This window comes from Pan paniscus, chromosome 1, assembly GCF_029289425.2.
Source record: "Pan paniscus chromosome 1, NHGRI_mPanPan1-v2.0_pri, whole genome shotgun sequence".
Lineage (NCBI taxonomy): Eukaryota > Metazoa > Chordata > Mammalia > Primates > Hominidae > Pan > Pan paniscus.
The window spans coordinates 221,788,177-221,815,843 of NC_073249.2; the positions used below are offsets into that span (position 1 = coordinate 221,788,177).

The 27,667-nt window shown below is 59.1% G+C and overlaps 2 protein-coding genes across 7 annotated transcripts in view; one reads left to right on the top strand and one right to left on the bottom strand.

The window, feature by feature from the left end:
- ESPN (espin) overlaps window positions 1–16,709 on the bottom strand; it is a 37,933-nt gene extending 21,224 nt beyond the window's left edge. For 4 of the 5 annotated variants that reach the window (XM_034954260.4, XM_034954252.4, XM_034954244.4 and 1 more), the window contains exons 1-2: window positions 16,236–16,709; window positions 13,064–13,257 (exon numbers count right to left, since the gene is read on the bottom strand). In XM_034954260.4, the coding sequence (XP_034810151.1) occupies window positions 13,064–13,257; window positions 16,236–16,529 (488 nt within the window). In that variant the 5' untranslated portion in view covers window positions 16,530–16,709. Of the gene's footprint in view, window positions 1–1,906; window positions 2,126–13,063; window positions 13,258–16,235 lie in introns of those variants that run through there. The other variant, XM_034954231.3, reaches the window with a different exon arrangement.
- A 3,962-nt stretch (window positions 16,710–20,671) lies between these two features.
- Window positions 20,672–26,329, top strand: HES2 (hes family bHLH transcription factor 2). 2 transcript variants are annotated; one of them, XM_003822152.4, is made up of 5 exons: window positions 20,672–21,492; window positions 21,660–21,727; window positions 21,801–21,896; window positions 22,163–22,262; window positions 22,350–26,329. In XM_003822152.4, the coding sequence occupies exons 1-5, from the start codon at window positions 21,237–21,239 to the stop codon at window positions 22,628–22,630; spliced, it is 801 nt and encodes a 266-aa protein (XP_003822200.4). In that variant the 5' UTR covers window positions 20,672–21,236; the 3' UTR covers window positions 22,631–26,329. The 2 variants fall into 2 exon arrangements, with proteins under 2 accessions (XP_003822200.4, XP_063458085.1); XM_063602015.1 differs by lacking the exon at window positions 20,672–21,492 and having other exon boundaries at window positions 21,584–21,727.
- Window positions 26,330–27,667: the final 1,338 nt, after the last annotated feature.

Below are 27,667 nucleotides of genomic sequence, written 5' to 3' on the forward strand. Positions count from 1 at the left end.
TCAGTCCCACTTTTTAACCGAGGTCTACAAAGATGTGGTGAGCTGGCCTCTCCTCCCCTCTCACCCACTGTCACCATGAATCCCCACACCTGCTGTGTCTGACCTCTATCCCTTTCATTGTGTGCCCCCTCCATCTGGAATGTCCTTCTATCCTCCTCCCTCTTGAAGACTCAGTACCCATCCCTCCTCCATGAGGGCCACCCTGATTTATTTCCCCCTTGCTGGCCTCTACCCCACACTGCCCAGGGCCACTTGAGCATGACCTGTCATGCTTGGTTGACCATAACTGATTTTGACCTTTGCCTCCCCCAGAAGACTTGAGTTCCCAGAGGGCAGGGTGGTAAGGGTTGCCAGACAAAATGCAGTTCACACAATTCAATCTGAATTTCGGATAAACAGATAATGCTTTAGTATTCTATATCCCAAATATTGCATGGGACATACTTATACTAAAGTACAGCTTGTTTATCTGAGATTCAAAGCTAGTCAAACGTCCTGGGTTTGGTTGTTGCTGTTTTTGTTAATCTGGCAGCCCTCGGGATGTCCACTATGTACTGAATGCTTCTGCTGTGCTAGCTCTGGGCTACGGCACTAGCAAGCAGGTTCTTCTTTTTTATTTTTATTTTTGAGACGGAGTCTTGCTCTGTCATCCAGGCTGGAATGCAATGGCGCAATCTCAGGTCACTGCAACCTCTGCCTCCTGGGTTCAAGCCATTCTCCTGCCTCAGCCTCCCAAGCAGCTGGGACTACAGGCATGTGCCACCACGCCTGGCTAATTTTTGTATTTTTAGTAGAAACCCAGTTTTGCCATCTTGGCCAGGCTAGTCTCGAACTCCTGAGCTCAAGTGATCCACCTGTTTCAGCTTCCCAAAGTGCTGGGATTACAGGTGTGAGCCACCGCGCCCGGCCATCAACTATTACTGTGACCATCAACTGAGATTACACCGGTAAGGCACCTAGCAGGGGACCTGCCAGAATCAGAATTCAATCAATGGACAATCAATGGTCACACAGCTGGTAAGTGGCATTTGAACACCCATCTGTCTGTGCATGCAGGGCCTGGCCGGCAATATGGGCATGCAGGGAGTGAAGAGCTGGAATGTGTCTCAGGGGCTTCTCCTAGGGCCTAGCTTTCGGCTGTCACTGTCCCTTATCCTTGCTCTCCCAGCCCAGAGGGGGGCCTTTGAGCTGTGCCACAGTCTTGCTTCTTGTCTCTTTGTCCTCCCAAACCCATCCATGAAATGAGGACAACAGTTGTCATCCTGACCTTGTGCAGAGTGCCTGAGAAGTGCTTGCAGAGCCCTGAGCACAGGCCTGGTGCCTGGCGCACAGCCATTGCTGAACTTTAGGATCCTTCCTTGTGCCTGGGAGGACCAGCCACCAGGAGGGTCTATGGCTGGCCTGGTGTGTCCAGGTGAACAGTCAGGGTGCAGTTACCACCGAAGGACACTAGGTGGAGCCACAACCTATCCCCAGACCCAGGAGAAGCTCCAGGTGGGGGGCCGCGACCTATTGGGTTCCAATTCACCTTTTGTGCTTAGGAGGCCAGTTCTTCACAGGACTTCACATCCTGCCCATCTACCTCCCCCAGTGTTTCACCCCCCAGATCAACCACATGCTCCACCCCACATTCATCCCTCGCTCACCCATCCAACTGCCCATCCACTTGTTGCCTGCCCATCAACGTGCACCAGGCTACCCCCCTTTGCCCATCCACCCTCTTGTTCCCAACACAACTTAGCCCCTCTTCTAACCCCTGTCACGTGTGCCCTCTTCCTCCCTCTCACACGCATCCTGAGACCCTCCCAGCTGGCATCTCCCTGTCCCTAAAGCCCTGGTTCTCTGTCTACTTCCTTGACTCCTGAGACCCCAAGGCTGTCTGCAGCCCCCATGGACCTCTACTCACTGATTTCTCCTCCCTCCCCACTCGCTAGACACAGGGCTGCCATTTGCTGGGGCTGATGCTGAGCCCGGCACTTCATGATGGTGCGGGGAGCAGGCACCATGCCTGGTGATCCAGAGGGGGTCCCGTCAACACAGATGAGGGAGACAGAAGACACAGCTACGTATCTATCTTCAGAAACATGCTGGCTCGTGGCTGCCAGCCTCCACACCCCAGCACCAGCGTCACCCCCCACGCACACTCACATGCTGCTGCGTCAGGAACAGGCTGTTGAATATTTCATGACTGACACTCAGCGGTCTAAATTATTCACCCCGTAACCAAGGCACAGTGAGTGCCGGGGTCTTGGGGATCGGGGGCTGGTGGGGGCCCACTGGGTTCTTTCTGTAGAGGCCCACGGCGGTCTGCACAGCTGGTGGGGGGCCAGACCTGCGGTGAGCTCTGCTCTCCCAGCACCCCCCACTTGGCAGAGATCCATGACCCAGGGGTGCCCAGCCAGCCGGAGAAGGTCTGAGAAGCTGGCACCAAGCAGGATCTGAGCAGCAGGGGGCAGTGGTACCCACAGCCTCCTGCAGGGCCGCTGGCTGGCACTCCCAGCCCAAGTTCCTGGCACGGAATGAGCCCTCAGTAAGTGCTGGAGCTCATCACCATTCTTGTTAGTATTTCACCATCTGCACTCACGCGCCCCATTATGGAGTGAGAGCCTCCAGCTTGGAATACCCCAGAACATGGGACAGATACGCTGATGGGCTGGGGGGGAGGGGATCCTGGCTCAACATCCCCTTGGAATACCCCAGAACATGGGGCAGATATGCTGTTGGGCTGGGGGGGAAGGGATCCTGGCTCAACATCCCCCTCCACCTTGGCCTGAGGACAAGAAGAACAATGGGCACTCTCACAGTCACTGGGGAGTATTACAAATATATGGATGAGCATAAGGACCAAAATGAAATTCTCATCACACACCTGGAATCCAAGCACCTTCGGAGGCCAAAGCAGGAGGACTGCCTGAGCCTAGGAGTTCGAGACCAGCCTGGGCAACATAGAGAGACCGCCATTCTCTACAAACAATACAAAAATGAGCCAGGTGTGTTGGTGCACACCTGTAGTCCCAGCCGCTCAGGAGGCTGAGGAGGGAGGATCACTTCAGTCCAGGAAGTTGAGGCTGCCGGGAACTATGATCATACCACTGCACTCCAGCCCGGGTGTCAGAGCAAGATCCTGCCTCTAAAATAAATAAATAAGTAAATAAATAAGAAAATAAAATTCCCATCACTGGAGAGAGGAATTAATAAAAGTAATAATAGTAAATAATAATAGTGATAGCAGCCACCATTTACTGAATGATTACTCTGTCTCAAGCACTGTGATGAGTACAACACACACGTTCTCTCAGCTGGTCCTTGTAACAACCCCACAGGACAGGTGTTAGCATTGTTCTCCTGGTACAGATGAGGAAACTGAGGCACAGAGAGCTAAGATCACTCTGCGAGAAAGAGGCAGAGCCCCGATTTGAGGCTGCATCTCATGCAGAGCCTGCGTCTCATGCAGAGCCTGCTTCTGACTCCAAATGTGCCACGTCTACACCCCTTCTGCTCTTGGTTGGTCTGTCCCTCTGCCTCCCTCCCTCCCACCGCACAGACCACCGCCCTTCTCCCGCAGACCTCACTGCTGGGAACTCAGGAACACTCTTTGCCAGCTGCTGGGGCACAGCCCCGCAGGAGGACCTGCAGGGAGGGCCCCGGCTTCGCTATAAGGAGGACCTGGCTCAAGTCCCATGCCTTTGAGCTGTGCCACAGTCTTGCTTCTTGTCTCTTTGTCTTCCCAAACCCATCCATGAAATGGGGGCAACAGTTGTCATCCTGACCTCATGCGGAGTGCCTGAGAAGTGCTGGCAGAGCCCTGAGCACAGGCCTGGTGCCTGGCGCACAGCCATTGCTGAACTTTAGGATCCTTCCCTGTGCCTGGGAGGACCAGCCACCAGGAGGGTCTATGGCTGGCCTGGAGTGTCCAGGTCCTGCCAAGTATGAGCCAGGCTGGGCACCATTTCTGTTGTGGGGAACACTACCTAGAGGGGAGAGGATGGGTCTTGGGGGAGACCTCTGACTCCCAGACCCCTGCCAGCTCTAGCCCCGACCACCGTGACAGCTGCAGAAAAGTGCTCCCAGACCAAGCCCTTGCCCTTTGCCCTGGCTTTGACCCAAACCCTCTTTGTAGGTCAGAGGCGCCCTGGCGATGATCATATAAATCATGATTTGTTTTCTTTCTCCTGGGAACAAAGATGCTATGGATGAACTGTAACTATTCATCAAGTCACCTCTGATTACACAAAAGAAACATGGGTTGCCCGTGTGGGCTGTGGGAATCTCCGGCGGAGACTGGTGCCAGCTGACTGCCAGCGCCGCTGCAGGGAGTGAGCTGCCCATGGGGCCAGACCCGGGCTGAAGAATGATTCCCGCGGCCCTCCCCACTGCCAGTCATGCCTCCCCAGAGGGAGGCCAGGAAGAGGCTCTCCATCCGAGGATCAGTCCAGCTGCGGCCTGTGACTGCTTTGAATTGAAATTCACCGAGCCTATGGTGGCTCTATGGCTCTCGGTGTCCTCCAGTCAAACTTCCCGGCCTATGTTAAAAGATTCCCGAGTAGGCCTGGCCCAGGGAAGAAATGCAGCCCTGATTTGAGAAAGGTTCTACACCCCAGCCCGTCAGCTAGCATGGAATAGTTCCAGAAGCCTACAGTTGCCTGCAACTCTCCCAGCCTCCCAGGTCTTCCTCCTGGCCCCTAATTAGGCCACATTTGACCCCACCTGAGGCCTCTACACCTCCCCGCATCACTGCCAGTTCCATCAAGGCAGGGCTGCGAGGCCCACCCTCTTTTCATTAGGGTCTCAGCTCTCCTCTCCTCAAAGACACCTGGCTTCCCTGACCCCTCAATTTCAAGAACCATCCCCATCGCTTCCTACCAAACTGCTCATTTCACTACACAGCACTTGTCACTCCTGAATGATCTTGTTCTCCTATTCCTCAGACCCATACACACGTGGATAGAAGAATGTATGGCTGACGTGATGAGGGGCCGGGCAGTTGGGTGCACCCAGTTGCTTTTTGTTGAATGAATAAATATGAGAAGGGACATCCAGGCCAGGAGTAGGGGATCTCTCTTCACTCATGGCCTCAGCCTGGTAGGGCAGGTTAGGTCCACTTGCCAGACAGGCTTGGGAATGCTCAGAGGGGAGTTTTGTCTAGGGTCACATGCAATGAGCTGTAGGCAGAGTGGACAAGTCCCTGGGATTCCATACCCTACTCATTCGGCAGACGTTTACTGGAGTCAGGCTCTGGGCATACAGAGCCGGGAAGACAAAGCCCCTGGCCTCATTAGTCAGGGACAGACGGGATGTAAACACACATCTGTCTGTGTGATGAAGGGCCTGGCTGGAAATCCGGGCATGCAGGGAGTGAAGAGATGGAACGTGTCTCAGGGGTTTCTCCTAGGGGTTAGCTTTTGGTTGTCACGCAGGATGCACACAGAACGCAAAGCCAGGCAACCATAGGGCGGCTGGGAGGCCGGGTGCAGTGGCTCATGCCTGTAATCCCAGCACTTTGGGAGGCCGAGGCGGGCGGATCACCTGAGTTCAGGAGTTGGAGACCAGCCTGGCCAACATGGTGAAACCCCATTTCTACTAATAATACAAAAATTAGCCGGGTGTGGTGCCATATGCACCTATAATCCCAGCTACTCGGTAGGCTAAGGCAGGAGAATCACCTGAACCTGGGAGGTGGAGGTTGCAGTGAGCCGCGCCACTGCACTCCAGCCTGGGCGATAGAGCGAGACTCAAGTCTCAAAGAAAAAGGGCAGCAGGGAACAAGGCCAGTGGGAGAGTGAGTGGGCATCATGGGTGCGGTTGACAATTTCAGCAAGGCTCAGGGTTGGCCTTGCTGAGGTGAGGTCTGGGCAAAGACTTGGAGGAAGGCAGGGTGCAGGCGGGGATCTCTGATCCCTGCAGAGCGATCAGCCTCTGTGAAGGCAGGGGCGCTGGCCTGTTGGACGGGACCACAGCCTGGAGGAGGGATGGCCTCTGGGCCATTGTAAGGAAGTGAGCAGCCTTCCCTGTCAGTGGTCAGAAGCCTGTGATGGGACTTGTTCTTTTTTTTTTTTTTTTTGAAATGGAGTCTTGCTCTGTTGCCCAGGCTGGAATGCAGTGGCACAATCTTAGCTCACTGCAACCGCTGCCTCCTGGGTTCAAGTGATTCTCATGCCTCAGCCTCCCAAGTAGCTGGGACTACAGGCAGGAACAACCACACCCGGCTAACTTTTTTTCCTCCTGAGATGGAGTCTTGCTCTGTCGCCCAGGCTGGAGTGCAGCGGCGCGATCTTAGTTCACTGCAACCTCCGCCTTCCGGGTTCAAGCAATTATCCTGCCTCAGCCTCCTAAGTAGCTGGGATTACAGACACCCACCACCATGCCCGGCTAATTTTTGTATTTTTTAGTAGAGATGGGGTTTCACCGTATCGGCCGGGCTGGCCTCAAATTCCTGACCTCGTGATCCGCCCGCCTCAGCTTCCCAAAGTGCTGGGATTACAGGCATGAGCCACTGCACCAGACCAGGACTTGCATTGTCTTTTCTTTTCTTTTTCTTTTTTCTTTTTTTTTTGAGATGGAGTCTCACTCTGTTGCCCAGGCTGGAGTGCAGTGGCGCGATCTTGGCTCACTGCAACCTCCGCTTCCCTGGTTCCAGCAATTCTCCTGCCTCAGCCTCCCGAGTAGCTGGGACTACAGGCACGTGCCACCACGCCCGGCTAATTTCTGTATTTTTTAGTAGAGACGGGGTTTCTTCATGTTGGCCAGGCTGGTCTTGAACTCCTGACCTCGTGTTCCGCCCGCCTCAGCCTCCCAAAGTGCTGGGATTACAGGTGTGAGCCATCGCACCCAGCAGGACTTGTGTTTTCAAAGGCTGCGGGTGAAGGCCAGGGCCTTTCAGGCTTACTGGGGACTTCCCCTTTTCCGTTCTGTAGTGCACAGCCTCACAGAGCCTGGCTGCTCCCATGGCCCAGCTGAGCCCAAGGGGTTCAGGTAGCCCCCACGTGAGGCAGAAAGGGGGTTTCTCAGAAGCCCTAGGATGCCCCAGCAGCGTGCTGCTTACAGAGCCCCAGGGCCCGAGGCTCAGCTCTCCCCCTTAGAAGGGTAGGGCAGGGGCACTAGCCCCGGTTAGACGACAGCTGGGACCAGGAGCTGCTGGTGGTGACACGAGATGGTCTCCTGCTGTGAGGGGCTTCTCCGGACTCCACCAGGCCCTTCCTTTCCCAGAGCCTCCACGTAGGTCAGGGGGTCAAGGACGGCAGCCACCTCCTCAGTGCGGACACAGGCCCTGCCCCCACGCCCTGCTGCCAGGTGAACTGACAGACACCAAGGGTAGACCTGGGGCTGGTGATTAAAAAGGAATGAGCCCCCACGGCCTGTGGCAGAGAATCAGGGGCCTAGTGGGGAAAGGGACCACCCCAGGCACAGCCTCCAGCCTTCTAAGGGGGAGAGTTGAGCCCTGGGCCCTGGGGCTCTCTAAGCTGAGAGCTGCTGGTGCTTCCCAAGAAACTCCCTTTCTGTCCCAGGTGGGGGCTGCCTGAACCCCTGGGCCGTGGGAGCAGCCAGGCTCCATGAAGCCTTGCACAAAGGAAGGGAAAAGGGGAAGTCTCTGGTGGACTTGAAAGGCCCTGAGTGATTAGGACCTGGACCAGGAGTGGGAGAGAGACCCAGAGAGGAGGTACAGCCTGCTCAAGGCCACACAGCAAGCCAGTGGTGACCACAGCTGGTGAATCAGCCTCTCTAAAACACCATTTCTGTACCTGTCAGCTCCACAAGGCAGGGAAGCTTGTCTGGTTCACCAGCGTATCACTGGCATTTAGAATATTGCCTGGCACATAGAAGATGCTCAATAAACATTAGTTGAATGAGTCCATCTGTAAAATGGGCTGATTACATAGCTACTGCTCGGGGTGGCTGTGTGGCTCAGATGACACTGGGTGGTGCCAGACCCCTAGAAGATACTCAGCACCAGGTTCTTTTTCTTTTCTTTCTTTTCTTTCCTTCCTTTCTTCCTTTCTTTCGTTCGTTCCTCTTTTTTTTTTTTTTTTTTTTTTGACAGAATCTTGCTCTGTTGCTCAGGCTGGAATGCAATAGCATGATCTGGGCTCACTGCAACCTCCGCCTCCCTGGTTCAAGTGATTCTCCTGCCTCAGCCTCCCAAGTAGCTGGGATTATAGGCATGGGCCACCTGTACAGGCATAGCCCAGCCACATGCCCAGCTAATTTTTGTATTTTTGGTAGAGACGGGGTTTCACCATGTTGGTCAGGCTGGTTTTGAACTCTTGACCTCAGGTGATCCACCTGCCTCGGCCTCCCAAAGTGCTGGGATTACAGGCATGAGCCACCGTACCCAGCCCCAGGTACTTTCCAATCCCATTCCAGTCTAGTCTGGTCGGGGGTAGGGGAGGCTTTCGGGGAAGGAGGCACCTGCTGAAGTTGATAAAATCTCTGGACTAACTGGTTTTCCAGCTTGCTGTGACTGGCAGCACCCACGAGCCCAGGGGAAGAGCCTGGAGCCTCCTCACTCCCCAGCCTGGAAGCTTAAGCCTCAGGGTCCCAGCTGATCCCCAGCTCCCCGAGCCCCACAGCCCTGCCCAGCTGCTCAGGCCCTGGGGCAGCCAGAAGCAGGTGTGAGGGGGGCAGAGTGAGCTCCTGGGCTCCAGGACCCTCCTGGGAGGATGGCCACCGGCCTTGGGGCCACCTGCTCTTTGCCCCTCCTCACTCTGCCCTGATTAGGGGTCTGGACCCCTTGTTCCCCTCCATCAGCCACTGGAGCTCCTGCCGGGAGGGCCAATCCTCCCAACTCAATCTCCCTGAGACCCAGAGCCTGGGACTTGCCCAGCCCGGCTCCTGCCAGCCCCATGCCTCCCAACTGAGAGATGCCTTTTCTTTTTCTTTTTCTTTTTTTTTCCCCCTTGAGACAGAGTTTCACTCTTGTTGCCCAGGCTGGAGTGCAATGGCTCAATCTTGGCTCACGGCAACCTCCGTCTGCCGGGTTCAAGCGATTCTCCTGCCTCAGCCTCCTGAGTGGCTGGGATTACAGGCACGCGCCACCACGCCCGGCTATTTTTGTATGAGAGATCTCTTTTCTACAAGGGCTCAGAGGGAGGGTCCCGCGTGGTAGCAGCCCCGAGGTCACTGTGACAAGTCCTCTGCTTCTGGGAAGACTTGGCCCCATGAACGGGACAGACGGGGAGGTGTGGGGGACGTGCAGGACATTCCTGCAATCTCAAGCGCTTCCTGTTATAACACCCCAAGGTGTAGACCTGGAATTAGCTGAGCCTCCCCGAGGCTGTCCAGCCTTCCAGCTCCTCTGCAGCGTGTCACTTCCATGTCCCATGGCCACCCACAGCCTCCCAGCTCCTCTGCGGCGTGTCACTTCCTTGTCCCGTGGCCACCCACAGCCTCCCAGCTCCTCTGCGGCGTGTCACTTCCATGTCCCGTGGCCACCCACAGCCTCCCAGCTCCTCTGCGGCGTGTCACTTCCATGTCCCGTGGCCACCCACAGCCTCCCAGCTCCTCTGCGGCGTGTCACTTCCATGTCCCGTGGCCACCCACAGCCTCCCAGCTCCTCTGCGGCGTGTCACTTCCATGTCCCGTGGCCACCCACAGCCTCCCAGCTCCTCTGCGGCGTGTCACTTCCATGTCCCGTGGCCACCCACAGCCTCCCAGCTCCTCTGCGGCGTGTCACTTCCATGTCCCGTGGCCACCCACAGCCTCCCAGCTCCTCTGCGGCGTGTCACTTCCTTGTCCCGTGGCCACCCACAGCCTCCCAGCTCCTCTGCGGCGTGTCACTTCCATGTCCCGTGGCCACCCACAGCCTCCCAGCTCCTCTGCGGCGTGTCACTTCCATGTCCCGTGGCCACCCACAGCCTCCCAGCTCCTCTGCGGCGTGTCACTTCCATGTCCCGTGGCCACCCACAGCCTCCCAGCTCCTCTGCGGCGTGTCACTTCCTTGTCCCGTGGCCACCCACAGCCTCCCAGCTCCTCTGCGGCGTGTCACTTCCATGTCCCGTGGCCACCCACAGCCTCCCAGCTCCTCTGCGGCGTGTCACTTCCATGTCCCGTGGCCACCCACAGCCTCCCAGCTCCTCTGCGGCGTGTCACTTCCATGTCCCGTGGCCACCCACAGCCTCCCAGCTCCTCTGCGGCGTGTCACTTCCATGTCCCGTGGCCACCCACAGCCTCCCAGCTCCTCTGCGGCGTGTCACTTCCATGTCCCGTGGCCACCCACAGCCTCCCAGCTCCTCTGCGGCGTGTCACTTCCATGTCCCGTGGCCACCCACAGCCTCCCAGCTCCTCTGCGGCGTGTCACTTCCATGTCCCGTGGCCACCCACAGCCTCCCAGCTCCTCTGCGGCGTGTCACTTCCATGTCCCGTGGCCACCCACAGCCTCCCAGCTCCTCTGCGGCGTGTCACTTCCATGTCCCGTGGCCACCCACAGCCTCCCAGCTCCTCTGCGGCGTGTCACTTCCTTGTCCCGTGGCCACCCACAGCCTCCCAGCTCCTCTGCGGCGTGTCACTTCCATGTCCCGTGGCCACCCACAGCCTCCCAGCTCCTCTGCGGCGTGTCACTTCCATGTCCCGTGGCCACCCACAGCCTCCCAGCTCCTCTGCGGCGTGTCACTTCCATGTCCCGTGGCCACCCACAGCCTCCCAGCTCCTCTGCGGCGTGTCACTTCCTTGTCCCGTGGCCACCCACAGCCTCCCAGCTCCTCTGCGGCGTGTCACTTCCATGTCCCGTGGCCACCCACAGCCTCCCAGCTCCTCTGCGGCGTGTCACTTCCATGTCCCGTGGCCACCCACAGCCTCCCAGCTCCTCTGCGGCGTGTCACTTCCATGTCCCGTGGCCACCCACAGCCTCCCAGCTCCTCTGCGGCGTGTCACTTCCATGTCCCGTGGCCACCCACAGCCTCCCAGCTCCTCTGCGGCGTGTCACTTCCATGTCCCGTGGCCACCCACAGCCTCCCAGCTCCTCTGCGGCGTGTCACTTCCATGTCCCGTGGCCACCCACAGCCTCCCAGCTCCTCTGCGGCGTGTCACTTCCATGTCCCGTGGCCACCCACAGCCTCCCAGCTCCTCTGCGGCGTGTCACTTCCATGTCCCGTGGCCACCCACAGCCTCCCAGCTCCTCTGCGGCGTGTCACTTCCATGTCCCGTGGCCACCCACAGCCTCCCTGGGCAGGATCGAGTTTCCCACCTGCAGGCCCGGGAGCCCTTCCTCCCTCAGCACTCACCCACGCGCCAGCGAGAGAGCTGAGCCTTGTGAATAATTCACAGCGATTCCCAGCAGGCCCCAGAGGCTCACAAGAGCATGAAGCTGGGCCACCTGGGTCCCCTGATTGGGCCCTGTGTCCTGGGGCAGCTCAAGCCTCTGCCCTCCGCAGCTCCCAGCCCTCATATCCACAGCCTCGGTGAGCAGGAATCCCTACCCCCAAGGTAGGAGGTTAAGTGGGTACCCCAGCCCCCAACCCCAATTCCCAGCTGCCCCTCCTGCATGAGCCCAGCCTGGCAACCACACAAAGACACCTTCTTATCAGTCGAGTCACACGCTGCTGTGGGGAACGGAGCCCAAGCCCTCTGTCCACCTCCCTGAGATTCATGGTGACTCCTGGGGGGCTGGCAGCTCATCAGTCCAGGCCATCTGGCCGCTGGGTCGGCACCAGTGCCCAATCACACACAGCACCTGGCATGGCCTGGGAGGGGGTCAGGGTCCCCCAGCCCCGGAGCCCTGGAGGGCGTTCCACAGCACAGCCAGTCTTCCTAACACCTGGGATCCAGCCCACGGAGGGATCACGGCTTCTCAGTGAGGAAGGCTCAGGGGCTGGCGGTCCCCACCAGCACTTGCAGAAGGTGGGCTCAGCGTCCTCCAGTTCACACTTGGGCCATATTGGTCCCGCCATCAGGGGCACCTGCCCCTCTCAAGACCTGTCCTTCTCCTCTGCTTGAAGTGAGGGGGTGGGACAGGTGCATCAGAATCACCGCCGTGAGGATGGGGACATGTCCCAGGTGTGGCTCCCAGGCCCCAACCTGGAGAGTCTAACTCAGGAATCTGGGACAGCCTCCAAGAGGTGCTGACAGGAGCCAGTTGGAACCCTCTACTCAAGGGTCCCTGGGGCCCTCCTAGTCTAAATCCCACTGACTTTGACATGATCCAAATCCTAGTTTGTTTGGAAGCAGTGAATTCATACCAAAGCTGCTCTCGTCCTGAGGCTGGGTCCACATTCACATTTACATCTCAGGCTCCCACTTAGACTAATGAGGGTCACCCATCAGAGCACCCCACTCCCCGCTCAGACCCCTGTGGCATCTGGCACCCTACCCTCTCAGACAGGTCCTGGGCAGCTTTCCCCAGGATCCCTGCCTCCCCAGGCGCACCTAACACCTGAGTCCCTCCCTCCCTCCCTCCCCAAGACTCACACATGCCCCCTGCTCTGTGTGACCCCCCACCCCACCCAGGGGAGCTCCCAGCCCACTCCCCAGGAGGTTTGGGATCCCCATGCTTCCCTTGATAGTAGGAATGGGCTGAGGGGCCACAGGAGATAACAAGATGCTCTCTGGATGGCCTCCAGCCAGGGGCTCTGGGGCCAGGAGGTGGGGTGGGGGTCTGGGAGGGGCCTTTCTCCCTTAACTGCTTGGTAACTGATGGGGTTCCCTTTCTGCCGTTTGACTAGGGCCTAGGAGGCGCTCCTGCCCTTGCTGCCCCCGACTCCATCCTGAACAGTCTTGCAAATGAGCACAGCCTGAGCCAGAGAGAGCCCCTGCGGCAGAAGCAGCCCAAGGGGAACAGGTGACCTTGGCCTGTGTGCCCGGCCTCCCAGGTCCAGCTGTGTGCAGCCGGGCAGCTGAGGATGCTGGGAGCACCTGCTTGCAGGGCTCCGGGGGCAGCCCCAGAATGGGTTTTCCAGGAGGGGAAAATTTCATGTTGAGTGGGAGCCATTTCTCTGGCCTGGCCCTCTGGCTCCAGGATGGCCACTGGAGGGATCATTGCCCTGGAGTGCCAGAGAGGCATGGAAAATCCCAGGCATCCCCCAAAGCCCTGGCCCAGCCCACCCAGAGGACCCCTTAAGAGGGGTGATCTTACTCAGGGTAGTGCCTGACGAGAAGCCTCAGGGAGGGGAAGTCTCCTTTGGCGGCAGCGTAGTGGATAGGCAGGGCGCCCATGTCTGTGGCCGCGGTGGGGTCCCCACCGCCATGATGCAAGAGCCAGTTCACCACCTCGGGGTGGCCGAAGCGGGCAGCCAGATGCAAGACTGTGGCACCAGAATTGTCTTTGTCCTGTGGGAGGAGAGCTGGTTCAAGTCCTAAAGCCTGTTGCTGCCCCGCCCCTGGCTTGGGCCACTCCCAGACTCCCACAGGCCTGGAAGGTAGCTCTGTGCTCTCTGTCTTCCCTGGAGGGATTGGCCAGGCCTCATTCAGCAATGTTTTTTTTGGGTCAAGCGGATCCTGGGTTTGAGTCCTGCTTCTGTCCTTGGGCAACTAACTGGCCCTCTCTGAACCGTAGCCAATAGGCAGCACCGTGCAGGGTTTTCAGAGGCTGCAGGTCCTGACTGCGAGCTGCCTATACGACAGGCACCTGGTTGTCACGGCAGGAGACTGGCACCAGGCCCAGGGCCATAGCCCTGACTCCCAGGGGCTCAGGGAATGCCTGAAGGAGTGACACAGGGTTACTGGGCTGAGCAGGGCCAGGAAGGGGGGCTGTGGGGCTATACCAAGCTAGCATCAGGATTGGGGGTCACCCCCTGCATCCAACACTTGCCCCCGATCTCTCCACCCTTCCTCGGTGTCACGTGGGAACAGAGACCTCCACCTTGGTACGCCTCCAGGAAACCAACCTCAGTGCAGAAAACCGGCCCCTCCCCCAGCAGACTCGCCAGTGCCCAGCCACAGGAGCAGCCTGTGTTCTCGCCCCTGTGGAGGTGGAAGTTGCTGGGTACTGGTGGGCGGGTCCGGGGCAGTCAGCCAGGGGTGCTAGGTGCAGGCTAGTGGTGGCCTCTGGGAGGGCTTGGACAAAACTCCCCCCGGGGACCTCAGAGCAGGTGGGGCCAGAGGTCTGGGCCCAGAACTGCTGAATGTGTCATCAGTGCACACCCCATTGTGTGTGTCTGCTGAGAAAGGGGCTGGAGGGGAGTGCTTACAGGACCTGTGCTGGGAGGAGAATTCCCGGGAACATCTAGACACAGAGGCTGCTGCACTTGGCAGAGTGGGTACTGGTTCGGGAACAGAACCACCTCCCAGCACCAAGCACATAGGATGACAGAGGGGTGGGCAGGGTCGTGGGTGCAGGAGGCAGTGGACACACTTCACTAGGATCAGGGAGTAAAGCCTCTCTGCCCCGCCTTGCCCAGAGAGAGGGCACTGTGGTTACAGACTGGCAGAGGCAGCAGGAGCTGGCAAGAGACCCCAGGCCTCAGGAAGTCAAATCATGGTGGGAAGAGAACCTCTGAGGCTCCCGTGAGAAATGCAAGGAAAAGAGGGCACGGAGGGAGCTGGGGGCGCCGGGGCCACTAGTAGGGTCTTCAGGCAGCCTGCAGGGTGGGGGCAATTGTCTGGCTGTCCTGCTAAGGAGGCAGGGAGGAAGATGGGGCAGAGAATGTGATGGCCCATAGGAAGCTGAGGACAACACCGAGGCCCCTCCTGTGTGCTAGAAAGCTGGGAGTGGGGGGACCAGAGACTGGTTCAGTCTGTCCCCTCCGAGCCCAAAGGTCGGGGCTGGCTAGCGGGCACCCAGGCAGAACCATGGTGAAATGTGACCTAAGCCCCAGCTCCTGAGAAAGGCGCTCCCTTCCTATTGGCCTTGGGGACTGTGGGTCTGAAGCTCCAGGGGTCCCACTGGCTCTGGGCCTCTAAGTGGTGGAAACTGTAAGGAGAGTGCCACAGGCCTGTGGGCTCTGGCCTGTGCCTGTCCAGGCTGTCCAGGTGTCCAGGCCCCAGGAGCCTCATGCGTGGTGGACCACACCCTAAAGCAGCTTATCTCTCTGGGCTGGGCAAGCCCAAGGATCCAGGTCATCCCCCCCACACTTTCTCCCCCCACACCCAAGCCTGCCCAGCCCAGAGGGCAGGAGACTTGATAAGCTGGGCCCAAGGCCACCTGCTTCTCCCAGCTCCTCTGCACTGGCCAGAGAGGCTTCTGGCCAGGGCTGGACACTGGATCGGGGAGGCATGCCACCGCCCAAAAGAGTGGGCATGGGCCACTTGGCCAGGAAGCCCTGGTAACAGGGCCCACTGAGAGATAGCAGGTGGGCCATCTCCCAGGAAGGGTGGGAAGAGGGGCTTGCTATCTGAAGGCAGAAGGTGGGGTTGGCCTGACCATCTTTGGGGCATAGTAAGCCAGTTTAGAGTTACCCTGACTCCTCCCCTTCCATCTCCAGGTCACCCAGTGGTCTAAGTGGAAATCGGTTGTGGTTCCTCCCTCCCATGGCGGCCCCCACACCCAGAATTTCATCCAAATCCCTAATCTCGGCCTATGATACTCTCTGGCCTGGCCCTGGCAGTTTCTCCCTTCCTCACCCACTCTGAACATGCTGCCTGAGGCTGGCCCTCCGACAGGACAGGAGCGTGCATGCCTCAGGGCTCTGCACTTCTTGTTCCTTGTGCCTGGAACTGTCCCACCGCTGCCTGGCTACCTGCTTCTCAGCAGCCAGGACTCCCCTTGGAGGTCACTGCTCAGAGTGACCAGGTGGGGTCTGGAGGCAGCAAGAATCAGCCTGGGTTGGAGAAGCAGCTGACAGCTTGACAGCACTGATGTCCTGGGGTCAGCCTGGGTTATGGGGAGACCCCCATTTACCACGGCTCATCACCCTTCCCCCACACCCTGGCTGGGACACCTGAATCTCAGCCTCGGGTGGGCTGCGGGACTTTGCCCATCCTCCTTTCAGATCCGGTCCTGGAGGACACGGGCGTCTGACTCTGCTGCCCAGGCCTCACGTCCCACCCACTTCCAGGACTACAGGATCAGTGTTTTGCTTCTCCCGGTACACACTAGTAACCACAAGCCCCACGGAGGCCCCTCCCTTCTGGCTCCCATCACCCAGGTGCGCTTCCAAGGAGCACCCAGGCTCGCCAGGGCATCTGCCCCAGTACTGGCAAGCCAGGGAGCCCATTCACCTGAGGGCCTCTGGAAGGAGCTCCGTGCAGGGTTCAGCTGGGCCAGGAGGTGCCAAACCCCACCCATCCTTGAGCCCCGGGGGACTCTGGGCCAGGACTCTGTCCTGAGGAGGAAGCCTCAGTGCCCCTGGCGAACCGCGCGGACCCACCTGCACTCTGCAGCCGCCCTGCGACAGCAGCCACTGCAGGCAGGCGAGGTGGCCGGTGGCGGAGGCGTCGTGGGCCGGTGTGGCGCCGTTGCGGGCGCGGGCCGCGGCGGGGAGGGCGGCTTCCTCCACCAGGAAGCGCAGACAGTGCAGCTTCCCAGCGCGGGCCGCGTGGTGCACGGGCAGCGCGTCCAGCGGGTCGCGCAGCGAGGGCCCCAGGAGGCCTGCGGCGTGCAGCGACCTCAGCACGTCCAGCTCGCCCTGCCGCGCCGCCTGCAGCGCCTGCTCCAGGGCCATGGTGCCGCGTGCGGCGCCGCGACTCCGCACTCAGCGCCTTCCCCAGGACGCCATGCCCGTGTTCTTGCGGGCCAGAGGAGCCCGCGGTGCGGCCGTCGGGGATCTGCGGGCCGGGAGGCGGAGCGGCTGTGGGCCCGGCCTCTGCTCCGCGCTGCCTGGCGCTCCGCTCCGCCGCGCTCTGGGGCCGGAGCCCGCGGACGCCGGCTTAAGACTCGGGCCCGCCCCCGCCCCGCCCCGCAGCTTCCGCCCGAGTTCCCCGCCCGCCCCCGCCGCGACGCGGGGACACTCGTGCGACTGGGGCAAGGTGCCCAGGGGCTTCTCTCCTAATTTGCCTCACGTAACAGTTGAGACCCCAGAGGGCAGCAAAACTGGGTTCGAATTGGAGAGCCGTCCAGGCACAGACAAATTCATTCATCTGCCCAGTGCCCGCTAACTGCGGTTCCAGGCGCCGGCGACGCAATTCCAGAGGTGATGGGGAGTGATTGTCGGGACCGCGTGGGCGGACAGGGAAAGGTCTCTGAGGAGGTGCCGTGGGGCTGGGTTTGAGCGGCGAGAAGGGTATTCCAGGCGGGGTGAGGAGCACGAGGACAACGGCCCTGAGGCAGGAGCAGCCCTGCCACGTCCCTGAAGGGCTCTGGGTCGAAATCTCCGGAGATTGCAAAGAGCCCTGCCTTCCAGGGTCCCGCCAGATCCGAGAACTGCCCCCAGAGGTTCCAGCGGGGAGGGCAGGAAGGCAGGACGGGAACCACTAGTGCTGGGAACGCCATGGCCTCAGGCCGCCCGCAGCCGCTGTCGGGGTGGAGGGGCTTCCAGCCACACAGAAGGCAGGGATGGGTGGGAGGTTAGGGCTTGTGGGGAGACGCGGGAGCGCCGGCATCCAGAGAGAGGGGGCTGAGACCCCTGCAGGGGCTCAGGAAAGTGCCAGAGGGCGCGGGCAGGAGAGCGAATGTGTGCCAAGCCACCCTGCGGGCTCCACTGAACACCAGCCGTGGGAGCGGCTAGTGCCCAAAGGACGCGAGGAAAAGCTGACAGAAGGTGGGAGCTACATGGCTGTGGGAGTGCAGGCGGCCTATCAGCGATCTTGAAGCACCCTGTGCCCTTCCTGTCCCAACACCCACCCACTCTGGAATCCCGTGGGGGCTTGGCCCCACCCCGGGCTGAAGGTTTCACTCCGCCCCAGCCCCAGCCTGGCACAGTCAGCACTGGAAATGCTGTAGAATGAAGGAAGCCCCTTCCAGGAACAGTGGGAGTCATAGTGCTAAACTCATAGTGCTAAACTCGGCAGCTGCCTCCGGTCCCTTCCCTGGGCCTGCCACCTAGTGGCGACCTGCGTGATGGCCTCCCGCGCTCCCAGGTGCCCAGGTAACTGGAGCTGCTGGGCTGTGCCTAGCCAGGTGGGTTTCCAACGACTTCCACCCGGCCAGATCGCCCTCACTCTCTCCATGGGACCTGTGGCCGCTGGAATCTGGGACGCTTGCCCAGTGGTTTGCAGACAAAAGGAAGGAGGAGTCATTTCCTGGCAGCCTCGCTGCTGGAGCTGGTGGCCAAAGCAACAGGCTCACTGCGGCTGGCGCTGCCCTCCTCTGGGTGCCCAGAGGCAGGTGTGCCGTGAGGCCAGCAAGTGGCAGGGGTACTGTTGGGAGGAGGTGCTAAAATGGTTTGTCTTGGGCACCCCTCCCCTGGGCCTCCTCCATTCCAAAAGGCCCTGCAATTTGTGTTCTCCACTCCTAAGGTGGCCACCTTGGTCATGGACAAGCTCATCTAGCACATGGTTTTGTGATTTTGTGGGCGAGGGCTAGGTGATGCTTTGTTGCTATTCCAGTGGGCTGAGCAGATGCCCCTGAGCCCCTGCCACTGTTGTTAATGACATCTCCATTAGTGCCACACGTGAGCACCCACCCCTGCTGACCAACCTCTCAGACTCCTTTCAGGACATGACTCAAACTCAGGCTGTGAGCCAGGCCCTTCCTGCCAGGCTTCTGTCCTCTGCGGGCTCTCCCATGTCCACCGGGCCAATTGGGTCCTCCCCAGCAGCCCTAGGGAGCTCACGGCAGCAGTAGCGCTTTTATGAAATCTGTACCACCCACCAAGTGCTCACCATGCTTCACATGGATATTTAATCCAGAGGTGCTATGAGAGAGGTACAACTATTGTTCCCAGTTCACAGTCGGGGATAATGAGGCATGGAGAGATGGGGAGGGGTTTTTTTCTTTTTTCTTTTTTTTCTTTTTTTTTTTTTTGAGACAAGTCTTGCTCTGTCGCCCAGGCTGGAGTGCAGTGGCACAATCTCAGCTCACTGCAAGCTCCGCCTCCCAGGCTCACGCCATTTTTCTGCCTCAGCCTCCCGAGTAGCTGGGACTACCGGTGCCTGCCACCACGCCCAGCTAATTTTTTGTATTTTTAGTAGAGACAGGGTTTCATTGTGTTAGCCAGGATGGTCTCGATCTCCTGACCTCGTGATCTGCCCACCTTGGCCTCCCAAAGTGCTAGGATTACAGGTGTGAGCCACTGTGCCTGGCCTGTTTGTTTGTTTTTTGAGATGGAGTTTCACTCTTGTCACCCAGGCTGGATTGCAATGGCACAATCTAGGCTCACTGCAACTTCTGCCTCCCAGGTTCAAGTGATTCTCTTGCCTCAGCCTCCCAAGTAGCTGAGATTACAGGTGTCCGCCGCCACCATGCCTAGCTAATTTTTTTATTTTTTGTATTTTTAGTAGACATGGGGTTTCATCATGTTGGCCAGGCTGGTCTCGAACTCCTGACCTCAAGTAATCTGCCCACCCTGGCCTCTCAAAGTGCTGAGATTACAGGCATGAGCCACCACGCCCCACCTTGTTTTGTTTTTTAAAGCATTTTGCCTGAGATGACACAGATGGGAAGTGGCAAAGCTTTCACTCCCTGGCTGAGCCTGCTGGGCTCTTCTTTCCTCTCCACCCAAGGTTCCTTCTGCCCACAGCACCCCTAGAGTCTCCCACCCTCCAGCTATCAGCTTAGGGATTCTCTCCCCAGGAGGGCTTCTCTCACCCCTCTGCTGGGCTCACCCCAGCCCACCCCAGGTTTCTCCTCAACCCAAGGGCCAGGGCACTTCCCAAGAGTAGGGACCAGGGGTGGAGTGTATCCTTACTGTATCCTAGGTGGCCCCAGTTCCCCTAAAGCCTGCACCTGACACTTGCCCACCTAGCTGTCTTTAACGTTCCTCTGATTCCAGACCACTCCTTCCAAGTAACCAGCAAAACCTGAAAATCCTTGAGTTGAAGAGAACTGTGGGTTACTTGGTTAAAGTCCTTTACCCAATGGGAGAGTAGAGGAAGAAATATTTTTAACTGGGGGTAACTGGCAATGGAAATGGTGTTTGCTCCCCTGCCATTCAGTCTTCAAATGGTGGTCCGCAAGCCTGGAGGGGGATGTTCTAAGGGGAGCCTCCTCCTTCAGCCTTTTTCTCCCAGGAGCTAGGGTCAGTCCCTCCCCAAGATGCAGATGCTGCAGGCGGACTTGTGGGTGCAGACCTGAGTCAGCCAAGCTAAGTGGCTTGGCCTGGGGATGAGAGGGAAAAGATCCACAGAGTTTTTTGAGCTCTTAAAGAACAATTAATTGTCTTAGGGGAGGCCTATGGAGTCAAACTGGCCTCAACCACGGAGAACAAGGTCTCAGGTTCCTCCAAGCCCTGCTGGGCCAAATCTGTTGAATGATTTATTCTCACTTGTTAGGTCTTTTAGAGGGTTAATGCAGGTTCGCGAGCCTTAAAGCGTTAAGCCCTGAGCTTGGCACACAGTAAGTGTCCATGAAAGGTGGCCTACATTCCTTCCCATGCCACAGATAGGTATGGGTGGCCTGGGCTCCCCTGGCCCAGGCTTCTCCGGGCCCCTCAGTGTGTTCGCTGGCCTTCTTCCACCCTGCGGCGAGAACCCTGAAGGAGGGAGACGTGGGGCTAGCGGCAGGGGTGGAGCTCGGAAGTGGGGTTCGGGGGACAGGGGGTTCATCCAACACCCTGGACAGAGCCCTCCTTGGCCCCGCCCCATAGGGGAACTCCTCCTGACTGGCTCTGTGGATCCCTCCAGTCATCTCTCTGCCCGGCAGTTCGCAGTGTGGTTCGCGGGCGTGGCCGTTGCCCCGCCAGCCGGTCGGGGGAGGGGAGCCCGGAGCAGATGGGCGGGGGACGCCAGCCAGTTTGCCGCAGCAACGGCCACGCGGCGCGAAGGCGGTCCTGGGCGGGCCACTGGGGCCCAGGCGGGCAGCCTGGGGCCCGCACCCAAAACTGTCCTGCCCGCGCGTCACATGAGCCCTGACTGTCTTGCGGGCGAGAACCCAGACCCCTAGCCGGTGGGAATGAAAACGAGCTCCGAGGGCTCCAGGGCTGCCTCTGCTTCTCTAGGATTCCGTTTCCCCACCCAAAGCCTGGAGTGGGGTAACCAAAAGACTCTTAACTAGGCAAGCCGCCGAAGGGTTCTACGGGCTCCTTAGAGCCGGGCGTCCAGCGACTGGGGCCCTTGTCCAGGCTCGGCCTGTTCCCAGCGTCGAGGGCTGGAGCAAGTCACGACCTTTCTCCGGAACTCGGATGTCCCGTCCAGCTCAGCCCTTCACCCGATAAAGCAGCTGGGGGTGCAAGTCCCTCCCGCTGCTGTCCCTCATGGGAGCTCCCGTAACCGCTGGGTCCCCTGCTGCGGCCCAGGGCGGGGCTCAGAGGAGACGCTGAACCCGAGCCTGGGGAATGAATGAAGGGCAGCATTGGAGAGGAGGGACCGTAGCTCCAGTCAGGCAAGGCCTGGCCCCACCTGGCCCTCCTGCCCTCGGGGTCACGCAGCGAAGGCCCCCGATGGCGCCTTTACCACTCTCCCGCAGGTGCTCGGGGAAAACTGGGGGCCGCCACCCCGCGGTAGATAGGACGCAAAGGCGGGGAGCGGGATCCCCGGGGGCGTCGCGGTCTCCCCTCCCGGCTCCACCCTGCGCAGGAACAAAGGCAGGAGGTGGGACCAGCGGGCGGCCGGACTCCGCGGGGCGGGGCGGGGCGGGGCGGGCGAGCCGCTCCCTTAAAGCTCGGCCGCGGGCGGGGCACGTACTCGTCTGGCACCAGCCCGGGCCGCGCCCGGGACCTCATTCCGGACCTCGGTTTTCCTTTGCGTGGGGCTCGCAGCTGCCACCGCTTTCCCGCGGAGCATGGGGCTGCCTCGCCGGGCAGGGGACGCGGCGGAGCTGCGCAAGGTGGGTACCGGGGACTGGGGGCGGGGCTGGGGACTCCGGGGACCTGTCTAACCACCGCGCCGCCCGTCCGCAGAGCCTGAAGCCGCTGCTGGAGAAGCGCCGGCGCGCGCGCATCAACCAGAGCCTGAGCCAGCTTAAGGGGCTCATCCTGCCGCTGCTGGGCCGGGAGGTGAGCGCGCCCGGGCGGAGGGCAGAGGGTCCTGGGGCGCGGAGCGGGGGCAGGGGGACGGGGTGCTCCTGCGGGAGGAACCCACCAGGGGGTTCCGCGCGGCGCCCGAGGTGGAGCCTGGGTGGGGTGGGCGCGTCGGAGCGGACCCCCAGCAGGCCACGGCGCGCCCCACACCCAGCTCCCGACTAGAGCGAGGGTGCGCACGGTAGCCGGCCAAAGTTCTGTCTTGGTGGTTCTCTGTCGCTCTTCCTCGTGGCCGGGCGCAGAACTCCAACTGCTCGAAGCTAGAGAAGGCAGACGTCCTGGAAATGACCGTGCGCTTCCTGCAGGAGCTGCCTGCGTCCTCATGGCCCACGGCAGCCTCCCGTGAGTGAGCCCTCCCTGCCCTGCCGCGCGCTCTGCACCCCGCACCCGGCACCCTACCCCGCGCCTCACGCGGCTCTCCGCCCGCAGTGCCTTGCGACAGCTACCGCGAGGGCTACAGCGCCTGTGTGGCGCGCCTGGCCCGCGTGCTGCCCGCCTGCCGTGTCCTGGAGCCCGCCGTGAGCGCGCGCCTGCTGGAGCACCTGTGGCGGAGAGCGGCCAGCGCCACCCTGGAAGGCGGGCGCGCTGGGGATTCCAGTGGCCCGTCTGCCCCCGCCCCAGCGCCCGCGTCTGCCCCAGAGCCCGCATCCGCTCCGGTGCCCTCGCCGCCCTCGCCTCCCTGCGGCCCTGGCCTCTGGCGGCCGTGGTAGCCCCTCGGCCGATCCACAGACCCTGCCGACTGCTTGGGACCTTGGGGCACTGGACAGGTTGAAGCTCTTGGTGGCGGCTGCTGTTCCCATCATTAGGGGCCAGCCCAGTACCCACACCCAGGCCGGAAGCCGGATGTTTGTGACTGGCGTGGCAGACTGAAAGCCCTGGGGCTGGGGCTCGGCTCAGGGAATAAAAGGAGCGTCCCTGCTTCACCCCCAACTTGGCCGGAGAGGAAAGGACAAGAGGCAGCAGGGTGAAGAAGAAGCCCCCCATCCCAGCTGGTGGAGATAGTTCTGGAACTGGACCCCGCAGCTGCGTGGGCAGCCGACACACCCACCCCAGCACTGGCACCAGACCAGAGCCAGAGCCAGGACCTGGGCAAAGTGCAGCCGTGCACCCTGCCTGGTCACTGCTCTCCCAGCCCTGCCTGGGCCTACCTCCTGCCCAGCTCTGCTTGGGACCCTCTGGGCATGCAGCAGCAGTGGCCTAAGGGCTCTGGTCACTTCCAGGGCTCTACAGGGCAGCAGAGCAGAGCAAAAGGGTGCATAGGCTGGGAGCTGTCACCTCCACTCCTAGGCTTTTCTGCCTAGAGCAGAATTATAGGGGCAGTATACATCCGGGGGTCTGTGCGGTGGGGCTGGGGGATTCCTTAAGTGACTTTGGGAAGGATTTGTTTTCCCGAGCATCAATTTCACACCTGGGCATTGCACCCCAGGCTATGCAGTCTTTCAGTGTGAGGAAGGGGCAGAACAAGAATGAGGCGGCCCTGTGGCCTCAAGGAAGCTTGTGGCTTTGGAGGATCTGACTCCAGCAGAGTCTGTGCCAATGTGGGGTGAGCAGGGCCCCTGCCATGGAGCAGCAGGAATTTGAGGGATGGAGCAGGTTAAAGAATGGGAAACATCTTCACTTGTTTTTTTTTTCTTGCAAACTACTCCCTGCTACTCATTGAGACTGGTTACTGGAAGCAACTTGTTAAGATTTTTCTTTCTGGGTGGGTGCGGTGGCTCACGCCTGTAATCCCAGCACTTTGGGAGGCCAAGGCGGGTGGATCACCTGAGGTCAGGAGTTCGAGACCAGCTTGGCCAATATGGTGAAACCCCGTCTCTACTAAAAATACAAAAATTAGCCGGGTGTGGTGGCATGTGCCAGCTACTCGGGTGGCTGAAGCAAGAGAATCACTTGAACCTTGGAGGCTGAAGTTGCAGTGAGCCAAGATTGAGCCATTGCTCTCCAGCCTGGGTGACACAGCAAGACTCCGTCTCAAAAAAAATTTTTTTTTCTTTCTTTTCCATGGAGGCCTAGAGTCCCTGTGAAGGCTAGGAAGGGGCTGCTGATCCCAGGAGTGCCCACGAGGAGTGGGGGGCACTGTTGGCCCATAATCAGGCAAACACCCATCATTTCATGGGGGATTCATGAAATCATAGTCAGGCAAACACCTGTCATTTCATGGCTAAGCATTTGCAGAAGGTGGAGGATTCTCCCCCGAGTCCCCAAATCAGCAGCCTGTGCTAGGGACCAGAGCACCGGGGGCAAGAAGACAGAACCAATGTGGGAGTGGGGATGGTCACTAAATCTGACCGTGCCACACAAGCCCATGATGACCTTGGCACTGGTTTGGGTGGCAGGATATGAAGGAAGCTGTAGGCATTATTGAAAAAATCATTGTTCAGCCAACAGGGTGAGGCTCCCAGCAAGGCCGTGCCATCTTCCCATCTCCCTGAGCCCAGAGGGTTAGACTGTAAGCTCCCGGAGGGCGAGGCTGGGGCTGAGCGCGCCTCCATGTCCCCAAGGCACAGGGTGCACAGTGGGTGCTCACTGAACATAGTGGACTAGTGAGCAGAGGATGAGAGGACTACCCTGTAATGAACCTTGGACAGTCTGGCATTTGCCTTAACTCCCACTCCCATGCCCTGGGATCACTGTTGGATATTTACTCCATGAGGACAAATACTGGGGAGGTGTGGAGAGGAGGGAGGGCAGGTTCCTCTTACTTTCACCCATTGCTGAGAATGAGCGCCTGTTGGCACTGCCTTTGTGAGCCTCCAGGAGCAGGTAACCTGCGGCCCAAGCCCGCCTAGGACTCCACATCAGGCAGGCACAGGACTGGCCCCTTGTCCTCATAAAAACTCTCAGTACAGCTTAAACTCTGTAAGATCTAACCAGCCAGGAGGACCCTCGCTTCCTCTCCGCCATGCTTGCCACCTCTTGCTTCTGAGAGTCCATCTCAGTTCGCAGTTCTGTGACTTGCATTGACCTGGCTCCAATCAAGCTACAACTCAAGCAGTCACGGGGAGGAGGATTGTAGATGGGCCAGTGACTCACAGGGTCAGGCGCTCGGGGGAGCCTGAGTCAGGAGGTCAGTGGGCCCTGGAAGGGAGGGGGCAAGCCTGGGTGGGTAAGGTTCTGGGCCCCAGGCAAGAAGGCAGAGTTTCTCCGCAGGGGTGTGTGCAAGAGCTAGCTGCGCAGAAGGTCTCCGCTGGCTCTCCAAGCCGGACTTGTGAAATAGGAACGCCAACATCCTCCTCCACAGGCAGTGGCAGGCACCTCCTCCTCAGGTGCCCCCCAAGCCCTATCTGATGGGCAAAGGTGAACGCAGGGCGGTGGGCTTTTCCTGTGCAGAGGGAGACTGATTCAAAGGGTCATTTATGACCCTTCACAAGTCCCACATCCTGCCCAATGGCCAGGTCTTGGGATGCTGTTGCAAGATGGTTCTGTGACTCCATGTGACTGTCTGATGATTGCCCCAGCTGGGGAAAAGGCTCCCATGTCTCTTTCTCATAAAACCAGTGGGCAAGGCCGGGCGCAGTGGCTCACGCCTGTAATGCCAGCACTTTGGGAGACCAAGGTGGGCGGATCACCTGAGGTCAGGAGTTCAAGACCAGCCTGACCAACATGGTGAAACCCCGTCTCTACAAAAATGTGGAAATTAGCTGGGCATGACGGCGGGTGCCTGTAACCCCAGCTACTTGGGAGGCTGAGGAGGGATAATCAGTTGAACCCAGGAGGTGGAGGTTGCAGTGAGCCGAGATCGCACCACTGCACTCCAGCCTGGGTGACAGAGCAAGACTCCATCTCAAAAACAAACAAACAAAAAACTAGCGGGTGAAATGATTCAGTGACCTAAGGACAGCCAGAGCACTAAGCTGCTGGGAACCCATCTGTGCTGAAATGTAGATTTCCCAGGAAACTCAGGCTTGGGACAGGCTCCTACCTGCTCCTCGGGCACCAGGTGATTAGGAGAGGTCGAATCTCATTTCCACGAGAGTGAGGATAAAGACTGGGCTGCCAAGGAGGACTCCTCATAAACATTGACAAATTGCTCTGCCCCGCCTGTGATCCCAGACTCCTCCTGCAGTCTGGGATCCTGAGTGTCCTGCGGGTTCATCTCGGATGGGCGCTGCATAAACAGCCTGCAGGGAACGTCTGGGAGAACCAGCTTCACAACAGATATAATAAGGAAGAAGTTTGAAATATGGCAAGAATTGCGAAAGTGTGACACACAGATACAAAGTGGGCACATGCTTGTGGGAAAATGTTGCCAATAGACTTGCTTGACTCTGGAGTTACCCCGAACCTTCAATTTGTTTAAAAAAAAAAAAAGGCAATATCTTGACGTGCAATAAAGTGAACTGCAATAAAATGGGGTGTGCCTGTACTTGTTTTGAGACAGGGTCTTGCTCTGTCTGGAGTGTAGTGGTGCAATAATGGCTCACTACAGCCTTGAGTTCCTGGGCTCAAGCCGTCCTCCCACCTCAGCCTCCTGACTAGCTGGGACTACGGGCACACGCTGCCACACCCGGCTAATTTTTTGATTTTTTGTAGAGATGAGGTCTTGCTACATTGCCCATGCTGGTCTTGAACTCCTGGGCTCAAGCGATCCTCCCCCACTTCAGCCTCCTAAAATGCTGGAATTACAGGTATGAGCCACCTCGCCCAGCCTGCCTGTACTTTAAAAAAAAATTCCAGGTTTCTAAAGCCATTGTAGAGAGGAGCTAACCCAGCCAATGATGTTGTTTCTGCTAGCTTTACTTCTTGTCTGAGCCTCCTTCGAGTGTGGATGGATCTCTGGGGGCTGAGTGGGAGTGCCTGCGTGTGTGTAGGTGTGCATGTGCGTGTGTTTGTGTGTCCCTGTGTAACCGTGTGGCTGTGGCTGCCCTTCAGAGAGCTGCCCGGGCATGCAGTATCAGGGAGAAGGCAGCCACACACCGAGGCTTCCCAGTGAGTAACTAGTTTCACCTGGGGTTTTCAAAGGCTCTGATGAAGCCCCGGGCGCTTAAAGCAGCTGTAAGGCTCAATAATGGTTTCAGGAGCGTGAGAACGGGTCTAGAGAACACGCCCCACACACGTGGTGTCTTGTTACCCGAGGTCCATTGGGGGGCAGCAGGGAGCAGGGGCCCGGCAGCTGGTCCAGGACCAGGCGCAGGAATGAGGGGTTCCCTGTCCTGGGGGTGAGGCCTGAAGGAAGACGATTCCAGGCCGAATACGTGTCCACCGCTGGTTCTGTCGTGGAGGGGGAACCAGAGAGCCTCACATCTTGGTGTTCGTTATGTTAGGATTTTTCACGAACCTCAGGCAGCACAGGACAATCTTAAAGAAGAATGAACCAGGCTGGGCGTGGCAGCTCACGCCTGTAATCCCAGCACTTCGGGAGACTGACGTGGGTGGATCACGAGGTCAGGAGTTTGAGCCCAGCCTGGCCAATATGGTGAAACCCCATCTCTACTAAAAATACAAAAATTAGCTGGGCGTGGTGGTGCGCGCCTGTAGTCTCAGCTGCTCGGGAGGCTGAGACAGGAGAATCGCTTGAACCCGGGAGTCAGAGGTTGCAGTGAGCTGAGATTATGCCACTGCACTCCAGCCTGGGCGACAGAGCAAGACTCCGTCTCAAAACAAAACAAAACAAAACACGAACCTTTGTAGACCTCAAAAATCAGAGGCATTCTGGGTGCGGTGGCTCATGCCTGTAATCCCAGAACTTTGGGAGGCCGAGAGAGGTGGATCACTTGAGGTCAGGAATTTGAGACCAGCCTGGTCAA